The sequence below is a fragment of the Crocodylus porosus genome, unplaced genomic scaffold (genome assembly GCF_001723895.1).
Source record: "Crocodylus porosus isolate Cpor-Errol unplaced genomic scaffold, CroPor_comp1, whole genome shotgun sequence".
Taxonomy (NCBI): domain Eukaryota; kingdom Metazoa; phylum Chordata; order Crocodylia; family Crocodylidae; genus Crocodylus; species Crocodylus porosus.
In genome coordinates, this window is record NW_017728950.1 from 63,173,043 (window position 1) to 63,186,695 (window position 13,653).

The following is a 13,653-nucleotide window of genomic DNA, read 5'->3' on the forward strand; positions in this document are numbered from 1 at the left end:
TGGGGCATTGCGAAGCCATCGAATTCTATCCAAGCCCAACTCGTTGATTGTAGAGCAGCCAATGATCAAATAAGACCCCTGGCCGCCCCAGCAGCGCTGTCCATCACTCAGCTACTCCATGACGTACATTTGCACACACAATCATGGACCTACAGCGTTGACGTGAAGGACATGTTCTTTTCTGTCCCCTTAGACGATATGGAAGGACTTCTTAATATGTGCATAAACAGAGTGACTTATAAATGGAAAGTATGTCCACAAGGCTATCGCAATTTGCCAGCGGCAGCGGTGGGCGCACTAGCACCAGTCCTCAAAAGCATAGCAACCCCAAGCTCCGTATTCATCTATTCATATGTAGACAACATACTAATAATTGGTGCTGACCCCACCATGGTGCAGGAAATAGGTGATCAAACGTGTGTGGCCCTCACTCAGGCCGGCTGGACAGTTAATATGGAAAAATCAGTAACCGAGCCTAATAAGCTGTTCATGTTCCTGGGACTTATATTTTTGCCCTCAGGATTATCACTTGGAAAACCTGACCAGTTAGCCACCTGGAGAGAACACCATCTGAAAACGAAAAAACGGTTCCAAGAATTTTTAGGGCAACTGATGTGGCCCGACATTTCCTGCCGCCACGCTTGCACCCCTTTGTTCAGTTCTTCAAAGAGTTTGTTCGACATCTTCAAAGAAAAACACAGGGACACACCTGGCACTTCTGGGACAACTCTGACATGAAGAAATTTAATGAACTCATTGAGTTTTTCCGCACACCACCGCACCTCCACAGTTTCACACTGACGGAGCCCCTGCGAGTCAGCTATAACTGGTTGAAAGACCAATTATCAGTGGTAGTATGTAATGCCCAAGGTGGTCCAATTTATTACAACTTTGCCGCCATTGCAGGCGAGCAACACCGGTATGGATTTGCCCTTGCCTGCCTGGCCCTCCAGTTGGCAAGCCCATTTTCAGTACAGCATGGCATTATTTACGGGCCTAGCGCCGAGACCTTGCCTGGCCCTAACCCCAGCAGGCCATCTGCTTGTTTTGGCAGCCTACCAGTAACTTGGGCTATTGGGCTAGGCTGGTTAACGACGTTCATGCCAAGTGGGGCAGTTGGCAGTTCCAAGAAGACCCAGCACCAGCCTACCAGGACCGCGTTCACCTTTACGGAACAACTCAACCGGCGTGGTTAGCATTGGATGGGTCCACTAAAGGTTCCTCGAAGTACGGCGCTGCATGCCAGGCGTGTGACTGGATGGAAATCCAACAGATCAACTATGATACCAATACCCAGGCACTGGAACTTTTGGGGTTCCTTAGTGTTCTCCAAGATATCTCAACGGCCCATAATCCAGCCCGACCGCCGTGCGTTATAGCGATCGACTATGAGTACATTTATAAAACCTGCACCAGCGGTTCAACCCCCACTGCGCATATTCCTCTACGGGGCACTTTCTTTGAGGTTGTAGATAGTCTTCACCCGTCCCGCTTAATAAAACATACTGGGTCGCACCGCCTTGAGACAGAACCAGTCCATGCGAACCTCGACGCCAAGCTCCAGACAGCAACAGCCAGCGTCTCCACACCTACTGTCTCCTTGTCAGACCACCTTGTTCAGTGGTTACACGAGTTCTAGGGTCACCCTGGTGCTGACAGAGCATCTCACCAATGGCAAAGACTAGGGGGCAACCCAGCCGAAGCAAGAGCCCGTCAGTGGGTCACCACCACCCGGAGATGTGTCACCTGTCAAGCCAGCAAGCCCACTGCCACAAGACGCCACGAAAGAGGGGCTTTCGCCTCCATCCGTTTTCGTCCCGGTAAAACCTGGCAAATAGATCTCATCGGCCCTCTACCGGGAGCAAAATCCCATCCGAAAGGGGTAGTCACCGTCGACTTAGGAACTCGCAACGTGGCCTGTGTTCCTCTTAAAAGCACCACAGCGAAAGATGTACAAGATGCACTTCAACAGATAATTCAGTGGTGGAGTGAACCTGTCGAATTACGAATAGATGGAGGACCCCCCTTCACTAGCAAGTTACTAACCCAGTTTGCCATGGCATGGAATATTACGCTCCACACGCATCTTCAATATCACCCAGAGAGCAATGGAGTAGTAGAGCTATAGGTCTCTTAAAACAAGCCCTTCTAACTGCGGGAAACGGCAGTTACAAAGGATGGGAATGACACTTATCTCAAATCCTAGCTAATCTTAACTCCGACAAACTGCACTGGGACTCTCGAGCCCCCACATCCGCTGCACCGTGGAAACCTATTTACGCAGCAGGCGATCTTGTATGGCTCATGATTCCTAAAGGTCCCCATCCATCAGCCCCACTTGAACCCACCGTATTGCAACCCGCCACTTACCCTAATACATATTGATGTGAAGGTCCTTGTACTCGCATATTAATAGACCATAATTGGCTAAGCTGACGCGACCCAAAATTGCTGTAAATCTTAGCTTGTTATGTAGGTCTTGTTAATTGTTACTAATGTGTTACCTTGTTGCAGGTTCAGAGCAATGAGTTGCGAGAAAATTCCTTTCTGACAGCATTAGCTATCATGTCCTGTAATTGCGTAAACGATACCCAGGAAAATGGCACCTTCGTTGCATGTACCGAACGAGTCCCCAGTGTTCAGCAGTTAGGCCTTTTGTTTACCCCATTTACTTTTAATAATTCCTTCGAATTCGCATCCTGGGCCAATTTTCCTAGTTCCCCGTCGGGGTGTCCCAGCACGGTCGATGGCATTTCCCTAAATCCTATTAATTTAACAAACTCTGGCCCCCATAGTGTGGCTAAAAAATGGTACTGCCATAGACCGACTACTGTTATGTAACACCTCTGTGCAGCAAGGAATTTTTATGTGGTGGCCAACCTTTAATAATAGCAATTGCTACCACTCTGCATGGGTTTCCCAACTTATAAGCACCCACTATTTCGGAAAAGTTGTTCAAACCTTAGTCTCGGCCTGTAAGGCAGCAGCAGCGCAGTGCAACTACCCGACTAGTACCGATGCAGTCATGTATGTTCCATCAAACTTTAGCCCAGCAGCTTTCGGGCAAGTGTGTGCGCACGTTCCGAAACTAATTCTCCATAATTGTTCCAATTCCCCAGCAACTGCTCCTTGTGATAGTCGTTCTCCAAAAGATGCCTTACCACCAGGATGGGTATGGCTTACTCTTAATACTTCTCGTGCCTTTTTAGACATCCAGCCAGATTCCGACTATACGTGGACGTTAGTCACCACCGCCCTCAACGTGAAACAGTTTATACTTTACCGCAATTTGCCTTTTTTCCAACACCCACAGTCTGGCCGTGAAAAACACAGCGCGTGGGATCAAATGTCCCACCTCGAACGGCTAGGCACTATATTCCCTTCAGTCAGTACCCACCTTGCATTAACCAAACTTGTGTATCTTAACCAAGCCTTTGAGGCCTTTGGCAGTTCAACAAAAACAGGTTTAAAAAAGATGGAACAAGTGATCAACAAACTGCAACAGGCCATTTATTTTAACCGCCTCGGGTTAGACTATCTGTTAGCCACAGAAGGAGGCCTTTGCACCGCCCTAAACGACATCTACAGCAGCTCTTCTCCATCTGAAAGTGATAGTCAACTACAACGCTGTTTGCGTTTCACCCCTGCTAGCTTCAATCTCACCGATGTCCTGCAACGAATTGACGTTGCCCTCAACCTTACATGCTAAGCCTGCAATATTGGTTCTAACTCTGACTGGCTGTTTAGCTGGCTCCATGTGTTTGGACTCGGTCACTTAAAGTGCCTAGGGGTTATGGCCTTAACCATTTTTTCTGTTGGTGTTATAGTATGTTGTTTATTCTGTTTTCTATTGCAATCGCTAAAGTCACAATTAGTCCGTTTATCTGCATTTGTATACACCCGTTTACTCAGTGACGAAGCAACTATGAATTCGGCCATACAAGAGCCGTACCCTGAAGATGAGTATGGTACCATAATTTAGAGCATCTTGCTGCCTCGCGCAAGGGGTCATGTCTCCCTGTTGTAATCGCGGTGGTGCGTGAGGCAACGAGATGGCGGGAGTCCCTGCCCTCCATGCCATGGGACCAAGGTGGGGAAAGTAAAAGCACGTGCTTTTTGAAAAAGAAATCAGCAGGTGATAGGGCAACTTACCACTCGTCATCGTGGGCGTCATCTAAGTAATATAAGGGAGTCCCTAACCACACTGGAGCGAGGTTGTTTGTTACCCGCTCCGTTGTTACAAGGGACGCTAGCCTGATCATGTAGCCTCTGCCTCCCATCCATGCCTAGCAACCGCCGAACGCCGTTTGTACTTACTGTGACCTGTCAGCATGTTGTATTCTCCTTGTTTGCTTCTGTCTTCTCTCACCCGCGGCTGCAGCCGTAAGTAATTAAAACTCTTTGATTTTTTTTTTCTCATCACCCCACCTGCTCCTTGTCAATTGTTTAATCACAACAACGTGCAAGCCGGACTTGCACGACCCCACCGCCCGCTAAAAGTCCCAAAGCTATATCTCCAGTCCTCACGCACAGCAGTAGCAGCATGACAAAGACCACCCTTGGAAGGGAAGATTTCTTCTTTCCTAGCATCACACCTCACCCCTGAGAAGTTGCTGATGAGACTCATCAGCATGGCATGGCTCTCATGCCGTGACTTGGCACTACAGCTTTGTGTTGATGAGCCAATACCTGTGGCACTGCAGAATGCCCCTTCATTCCAGGGCTTTGGCTCTACCAGTTTCATGCTTTGCAACAACATTCTTCAATGAGATTCTTCAGCACTAACCAGTAAACTAACACAAATAAGAGGGAGTTGAGAATGATGTTTATTCATACCACTGACAAGGTTTGCATGGCCAGCACACCTGTTCATCCTGCAGAATCTCAATTTCTTCTGCTATATATTGTCTATCACTGGACGTACAGGGACCCACCCCCTTCTCCCCAGCTTCCTTTGTCTCCCCCCTCCACTTTGGCTTCTTACAGTACTGGCCTCTTCATTAGTTCTTCTCTTAATACCAAGTGATTACCCTTATACCTAGTTTGCTTCCTCTCTTGTGTGCTTCTTTAGTAGAATAGAGTACTTGCTAAGAGATTTTCAGTGTTTCCTTCACTTCCCTCCGTTTCCCATAAGAAATCTAGATGATCATTTTAAGATTCGTGCTGGGGGGTAACCAGTTGGCCATAGCATGGGCAATGGTTTCTCAACACCTTGGTCACAAAGGTCTTTCTCATTAATGCTACTGTAAATGTGCTGGGTGGGGCCCATCACCCCTGTTTGGGTATATAGGATCAGCTGAGGTAGCTATCTGTCTGATCAGCAGCTTTTGTTACCCAAGCTGCCCCATATCCACCCACCTACCTGATCCCAGGATAGGTATATACTACTAAAACCCCCTGTGCACTTTACGGATGTTGAGCTAAGTCTCCCATCTTCTTGTTCATCCCACATACCTATACTGGATAATTTCAGGTGATCCATAGCCTCTTGAAAAGTTTGCTAATGGCGCTACAGATTCCAGTGGAGGAAGTCAAGGAACTGACCCATAAACTGAACGTTTTTCTCTCTATTTCTGTGGAAGGCCCATAAATGGGTCAATTTTGGATTGGACAAGACTAATCTGGCAAGCACTAGCTACAACAACCTGTGCCTCATGTAAGATGGACAAGAAGTATCAGATCCTGTGTCTCTACACCCATTTAGTGCCGATCATCATCCCCAGTCAAGATACTAGTTAATGAGAAGTCTTATGCAGAGCCACCATAACAGAAAGCAGAGACAAAAAAATAATTTTTATTTTGGCCCTAAAAATAATCCTCCAGAAGTTCAGAAGACATGGAATCTTTAGTTGCAAGATTGGGTGCTGTTTTTATAAAACAGATACCTTAGTTAGTCACTGCTCTTTACATCAGATTGATAATAGATGGAATCTTAATGCTGTGGAAGTAGCAGTAGGGGATTGTGTGTATGGACAGCCTTTCTCAGGAGAGTGAGAGGTTACTTACTTATACATCAAATGAGCTGGGAAGTGGGGTGGAGAAAAATGCAAATGTAACCAGAATAGATCAAAAGTAAGAGTTAAACCCTAGTTTAAAAGCATTATTCATTTTGTTAATATTAACTTCCACTTCATTTTCCTTCTATAGGATTTTGTTAATATTAACTTCCACTTCATTTTCCTTCTATAGGACCTTTATAACACAAGCTTTCTTTTGTTTTTGATAGAGTCAAATAGGATATTCAGTAGAACTGTTTAACACAGTCGGTCTGCCTGCTTTTATAGGAAGAATATGACAAATACGGGATTCGAATCAGAGTCAAATTTCGCAGTAGTACCCAGCTGCATGAATTGACTCCTCACCATCAGAGTGGAGGTGAGAGAAGTGTTTCGACTATGTTGTATTTGATGGCTCTGCAAGAACTGAACAGATGTCCTTTCAGGGTTGTAGATGAAATAAATCAGGTAAGGTTACAGCACATGAAAGAGTTCTTATTGTACGTTTAGTTTTGAAGTGACAGATGTGTAAACATATTTATTTATTTATTTATTTATTTATTTATTAAAGGGAATGGACCCAGTCAATGAGAGGAGAGTTTTTGAAATGGTTGTGACGACTGCTTGCAAAGAAAGCACTTCTCAATACTTCTTTATTACACCAAAAGTGGGTACCTGAAAACAATAATTATCTCTAATGCATTTTATGTTTGGGTTTATCTGATTAAGAGAAGAAATAGCCTTGATTGAGCTTAGGTCAGTTTGGCTCGTTTCATTTGAGACTGCCCAAGGCTAAATGAAAACAACTGACCAGACAGTTTATCCCCATTAACATAGTTGGCCCTGGGCTCAGCCTTTTTAAGGGTACACAGCCTGAGATTTGCGGTTCCCTGAATGGATCATACCAAGAGGCTGCAGTACCCCTGGATGTCTGAATAAAGGGATAGTACAGGCAGGGAATTAGTGGAGCTCATGTTCTGTAATAGTCAGGCAAAGTGTGTCCTTCAGCTCTCTGAAGGAGGCTGTAGAAAACCCTGGATCAAGGGAAGAAAGGCTACTTAAGCATGAAGCTGATGGCCTGCAAAAGGGTCAGAGCTATGTTCTTTGGAAAAAAGGCTGCAGAGAAGATGCTGATCAGAGGTAGAATATTGTGTTTCTGAAAGCCAGGTTTAAAACTTGTTCTGTCCTAATAAGCAGAGATCTAGGTTTTCTGTTTGCCATGGAAAAGTGCAGAAAAACATGGATTTTCTTCTTTAAATTAGAAAATCACAGATTTTCTCCTTTGAAGGAGAAAAATGCAGAAACAACCAGTTTCCCCAGCAGGCTGGCAGAGTTCCAGCCTGCAGGGGGCTGGGAGGAGCAGGATGTGGGGGTGGGGGGTCAGTATGCCACGTGTGGCAGCCAGGCAGTGCTGGAGAGGCACTCCTTCAACTCTCTCAAGTAAGTCTATGGGGACAGAGGGGAGGGGCCCAGAGACAATATGTGGCAGAGCACAAGGAGGGGGTAGGGGCATGTCCGAGAGGTGGTCTGCCCTGGCTGCAGCTCCATGCCCCACCATGGGTGCAAAAATCTGGTGGGTACATGCCCCTGCCCCAACTCGCCCATGTGTTGCCTGTGCCCACATGCCCCCTTCCCTACACACCCACCCCATTACCTGCATAGTAGGAGTGGGAGGCCATGGGTCAGGAGTGAGGGGCATCAGCACGACCAGGGGCTGTGAGTTGGGAGTCGGGGTCACTGGCAGGTGTGGGGGGGGTTCTGGCTTGGAGATGAAGGGCCAAGGTAGGACATCGATATATCAGGGCTGCTCAGTGCCATAAAACAGTGGGGGAGGGGGAACAGCCACAGCTGGACCAACATCCTGGTGTGTGCAGGGAGAGCTCTGATTTTTCTTGATAAAAACAACAAAATTAAATGTCAAAAATATATAGGTATTTAGAATTTATTTTATTATAATGATTGAGGCACAAGTAGGCTTCCAAATTACTTTAAAATTATAAATAGCTAGTGGCATTTCATTTTAATCGCAAAAACACACTGTTTTGGGGGTTTAATCAGAGAATTTTGGATTTTTAAACGAAGAAAACTAGGATCCCTGAATAAGTGAAACCCAGAAAAGGGGATGCATTCAACTTATTTTGGACTTTTAAATTAGAATGGGTGTATGGGACAGACTTCTCTGAATGCAGCTTCCGCAAGTGTCAACACTGTGTTTGCAGGAAAGTAGGCGAAATTATAGGTTTGAATGTTGTTTGGTAACCAGTGGTGCTAGTAGAATAAGTGGTTGATAAGCACTTTATTAAGATACAACCATTCCATAGCCCCAAAACTTAATGTTTTGAGATGAGTTAGCAGGTGTGAATCAACATCTTTTAATGTATTATACTCCAGTGGTTCACCAAAGACCACAGACGTCATTACTTAACTTGTTTAATGCTTTTGACCTAAAGTAGAAGGAAATGGACTTAAAATGGTGCTGGTGTTTCATGTTATCTCTGCACTTGCAAGTTTTTAATCTCACAAGTGTGTGTTTTTATTTGTTTTCCCCATCATGTTCTCTTGTTTGCTGTGCAGTTGTAACGAATTTTTCCTCTTTTCTCTCCCTTTCTCTTGGATTTTCTGCCTCCCTGCTCTAGGGAAAGAAAATAAATTAGGCTCTGTAGAAATAGAAGTGACAGCTGCCAAGTAGTAGTGCTTTATGTTTCATATAGGCTTCAGAAGAAAGCTCACCTGGGTCTCAAGTCAGTTTATTTTGAGCAGAATTAAAATGTATGAATTATTATGGTGCTGGTAGCTTGTTTTACAACACATTTCCTGAGCATTTGCAGGAAATGTGGTGGAGACATACATATAGGGCAAGTTGGTAGAGAGTGGGAGAACCACCATGCAAAAGTTCTTTAACGGAAACATTGGTCTGTTTTTCTTAATACAAAGGTGAAGGGTAAAAGGTGTTGCTTATAGTCTTTTTGCTTCACTTTTCACAGCTGCTGCAGAATCTCACTTATAATGAAAAAATGACCGTGTTGTTTGTCTACAATGGACCTTTTATGCTAGAATTAGCCAAATGGAATTTAAAGGCTTTCAATAAGAGGCGGCGACAAGTTGGCTGGACAGAAGCATAGTGATTTTCATTGCCTTTGGAACATATGGTGAAACTACATTTGTAAATGAGTGATTGAACCTGAGAGAAAATCCACGGGGAACTTAACAGTGAAGCACTGGGCTGCTTCTTAATAAAATTATTTTTACAGTTAACATTTTCTCAGAACTCTTATAGCTGTCTGTTCTTCCAAATTGAAACTAATTTTTACCACAGACTTAACAGGAGAGCAAGCTGAAACCAGAATCTTGTTTGCACCTTTCCATTGTATCTGCACCTAATATAACAAAATTTATCAGGAAATTTCAGCTGTTTGTTTCCAAATAACTTATTTGGTTTATCCACTTTATGTTCAAAGATTATGCAGTTTTAAAGTTAATATATGGTACAGTAACTCAGTTATAGTAGATCACACTGAAATGAGTTCTAGTGAAATGCCAACTGTGAGAGTAAAGCAGAAGGATTTGTGATGTCATTGCATTTTCAGAGTGTGTATTTAGCTTTATATCAATTTTTTTCTTTGGTAAAAATACTATACGCTATGTATTATTGTGTATATTAACGTTTTTCCTTTAACATCTATTTCAGCAATGTGAAATGAATACCTATTGCCCTTCATCTCATGCCTACCCCACAGTAGAAAATACATTTTTAGTGTATTGGGAAAACTACTATTTACAACTTGAGCCAATAGTCCTTTTTATATTTGATACCATTGTGTGGTGGTCTTCTCTGGAGAACTGCAAAGTTACCTTTGAAAGTAGAGCTGAGGGACTTGTAAGTGAAATACTTACAGTTTGTTTGTGTTTGTGGTATTGAATGGGAAAAGTATTCCTATGGATTTTTATGCTTGGAGTCAGCAACCCTTCCTTTGCTGCTCTGGTTTCCACGGAGTGGTTTTATACTCGTAGTGAATAGCAGTGCTTTGACGCAGCTGTTAAATTTGCTGATTAACCGATGGGGTTTGGATTATATCTGTTAGCAGTAACTATTAAATATTTGTTTCCCATAGTAATTGTGAACTTATATAATAGAATGTGTGAATTGCTTCTTATTCCTAACTAATTTATAATAAATCTCCATCTACTTGTACTTAAAGAAAATGAGCTGACCTGTCAGTACTGCCTGGAAGTCTACAGCAATATCTAATCCATCTAAGGAATTTTTTGGTTGAACCAGCATTCATGTAACTTGCCAAAAAGAGGAAGAGAGAGCAGGGGGAAATATCTTGGGGAATATGTCAGGTCAAATTTGGTCAAATTCTAGTTTTTATCGTATGTAAAAATAGGCATGGTACAAGGCCAAGCTTCAGAGGAATAATTTTTAAAGTCTTTTGCATGCCTGCATTTGAAGCATTATCCTAGGCCCCTGAGAGCCTGAAAGTCAAATTAATCTGTTTTTCTTCTTTTTGAAGGATGAATATGTGCCCTACATAGCAACATATAAAAACAAATTCTGACAAAAGTCAGCTATGAAATTTTGAAAAGCTGCTTTTTTTTAACTAAAGATATTTCTTTTAAATGTCTCACTGTACTGTCTATACAAAGGATGATCGCTGCGGGAATTATTAAAGAACTAGAGAGAACTGTACACTCTAGATAGTATCCTCAGAAAGAGCTTCTTATTGGTTGACATCTGTGCTGTAAGCTGAGTTACAGAAACTAGTTAATTTCCTGAAAATCAGTAGCCATGTAGGAATCATATTTGACAGAAGGACTGAGTGCATAAAGGGATTAAGGCCTTAATTCTGGGAACAGTATATTCAGGAAGGTGCTTCCATTTACTGTACTGAGACTGCATGCCCAGAAAGGTTGCGTATACCTCATTGCAAGACCAGATCCTTAAACCTGTCCACTGATATATATAAATGCCCTGCTTTCCTGTGACCTCACTTCTCCAAGCATTGAATTTTTTGTTAAACTTCCCTTTTCTTCACAAAGAAAGTGCTTCTTGGTTAGACTTTAGAAAATTACTGTAGGAAGAGAACTATATTCTTTGTCCAAGGGGGTTAAAATGTGCATTGTGTAACATGCACACATTAGGGTGAAAGAAACCAATCCTCTTTAGGCTTACTTTTCTAGGACCTATGACAGCATTTATAACACGTATTTAATGATTCATTTCAGAAATATGCAGGGCGTCTCACCTGGTATAATGTTCTCGTGCACTTACCTAAACTTAGCATCTGTATGTATTGCATGTTTTGAGAAAGAAATTTGTTCTCTCTCTCTCGGCATTGAAGATTCCCTGCTTACGCCACATCCACAAGTGCCGCTCAAGAGAAGAAAGGTTTACTCACTACTAACAGGCTCCGTGTTTTCTCTATATACTCAAAATAAACCTCTGCTTCTTCTTTTTTTCTACCCCTGGGTTCTATCCCCTGTGGTTCAGTGGTAGAATCTTTGTCTACCACACAGGAGATCTGGGCTCAATTCCCAGACACTTATACAACTACAGCCATGGAGGTGTTGGTGTCACTGGGCATAACCCCAGGTAACTCAGAGGGATGGAAGACCACGAGCGCCGAGGAAGTCCTTCTGCTCTGGGCTCAGAGGAGCCAGGACCACCCCCTTGCCCAACCTTTGTAACCCTTTCTATGGTGCCTGCAATCTCCTGTCCTTCTGGAAAACAGACAAGCTAAAACTGTTATCTGTGGAATGCAAGGGCACCGCTCGGAGGGAAAGGGGAGGAAGAGGGGGGCCAGCTGCTGGAAAATCACTGACAGTGAAACTGACCGAGGTATCAAATCCCGCTGTTGCAGGGTTAAGTGCGCAGGATTTGAGACCATACAGTCTCCCTGTGCCTTTTACTTGAGCTCAAATAAACTCTGTCTGCTACTCCCTCCAGTGTGTTTATTTGGCGCGACGCACACCGGGCAACAAACCCAATTGTTGCCTCCCTCGGGCACCTTGTGCCGGCAACAGAGGCACCAAACATCTGGATTCAGTCTGGTCATTGGATTCTGTCTCAGTGGCCTAAAGGGAGGATGGGCAGCCTCCTCTCCCAAAAATTCCTGTGTGGGCATATGCATTGAAGGTCTGGGTGGTCTTCATGTATACATCATCATCCAGGAGGATTGACAGTTGCCACCCCTGAGTTCCACTCTCCCTTATGGAAGGGACTAATGGGTTTGGACAACTGAAGTGCATGGCATCGTTGCAGTGACCTGTGCTTCTATGGCCCAAAGGGTACCTTTGTCCAGGAAATTCCTGAAACTCAGGAGCAGGACTGGAGTGTGTGACTGAATGCATTCCCAAAGTGAGTCTTCTCAGGGTAACACTTGAAAAGTTGATCATTGGAGTATATTCCTTCTGTTAGGGGTATGATTGGTATATCCAAAACTACATTATGACTACCTGGTTGGGGTTTTGGTTTCACAACTATAAACTACCAATCACCTTTGATACCTCATTGCTCGGAAGTGAAACACTTCTTTATCTTTTTTTATTGTTATTTTGTTTTATTTATATATTTAATTGCTTCTGCAGCTACCCAGCTTCTGCCCCTCTCTCAGTCCTTCCTTTTCCCACAGCAGCTTTTTCTCTTACTGCTACTCTGCAGCTTCAGTGAATAAAGTGCTATGAAAACCCTAGAAAGTCATTTTAAATGTGGTTTTCTGCTTAGAGGAGTATTAGGTTAATATACTAAAATTGAAGGTTTTATTAGTGATCAATTTCCCTGGGGACTAAATAGTAAGTACACCTCACAAAAAACAGGAATAGAAGGGAGCTCACGTAATCTTTTCATTTTAAGTGAAAATAGAACTTTCTTTTTATTTTTGAAGGCTTTTTAATGTCCAGTTGAAACAGAAGCTTTTCTGGATAGGGTGGGATATAAATAGTAATGACAAGTGATGTACATGTCCCTTTCCACCTGTGGTTTTCACGAGGGGCATTCTGTGTTTTAGCCACCAGGGGCTGCAAGCAGCATTGAGATCTCATTAAGAGTTCTTCCTTAAATAATAATGGAGAAACAGAAAAAGAATCTACACACTCCTCTGTTGTATTCACATTTGGGGAACTATTCACATGTGGGCCCCTTGATGCATACATTGCCAAAAGTATATTAGGGATAAAAAGGCTTCATGCCATGGCACCGTTAATACAATGTAATAGTGTGTACATGGTGCACTCTAAAGGTAACACACTTATTAGAAATGGGGTTGAAACTGCCATTTGCAGGTGGGAAAGAGAACTTTTCCTTGCCCCACGAAGTACTAAGTTGCTACATCACTTGCAGTTTACTTTCTGGTGTTAAAGGTAAAGGAAAAGCTGTTTTGAGTCTCTCAATTCCAGGTTTCTCAAGCCTCAGCATTGGGTAACTACTGCCAACACCAGCCTTTTCACCTGGAGTTATTGTGTTCCTGTTTTACTGCTACCTTTATTAAAGGACTATATCTGCCATGGAATGTAGTAGGTGTTTTTCAAAGGCTAATGTAAGGATAATCTGTCACCACAGCTACACTCTAGTTTTCATTTACAGGCTCTGATTAAATGGATTAATATTAAGAACTGATGGAGGTTCTCATTTATTATTCATCTACTCTAACTCCTCAAC

General features: G+C 43.3%; 1 protein-coding gene across 1 annotated transcript in view; it reads left to right on the top strand.

Annotated features, from left to right (window-relative positions):
- The window catches only part of SMC5 (structural maintenance of chromosomes 5), an 86,857-nt gene extending 76,239 nt beyond the window's left edge, over positions 1–10,618 (top strand). The window contains exons 22-24 of the mRNA XM_019555187.1: positions 6,285–6,464; positions 6,568–6,663; positions 8,981–10,618. Coding sequence (XP_019410732.1) covers positions 6,285–6,464; positions 6,568–6,663; positions 8,981–9,118 — 414 coding nt within the window. The 3' untranslated portion in view covers positions 9,119–10,618. The remainder of the gene's footprint in view (positions 1–6,284; positions 6,465–6,567; positions 6,664–8,980) is intronic.
- The last annotated feature ends 3,035 nt before the right edge of the window (positions 10,619–13,653 follow it).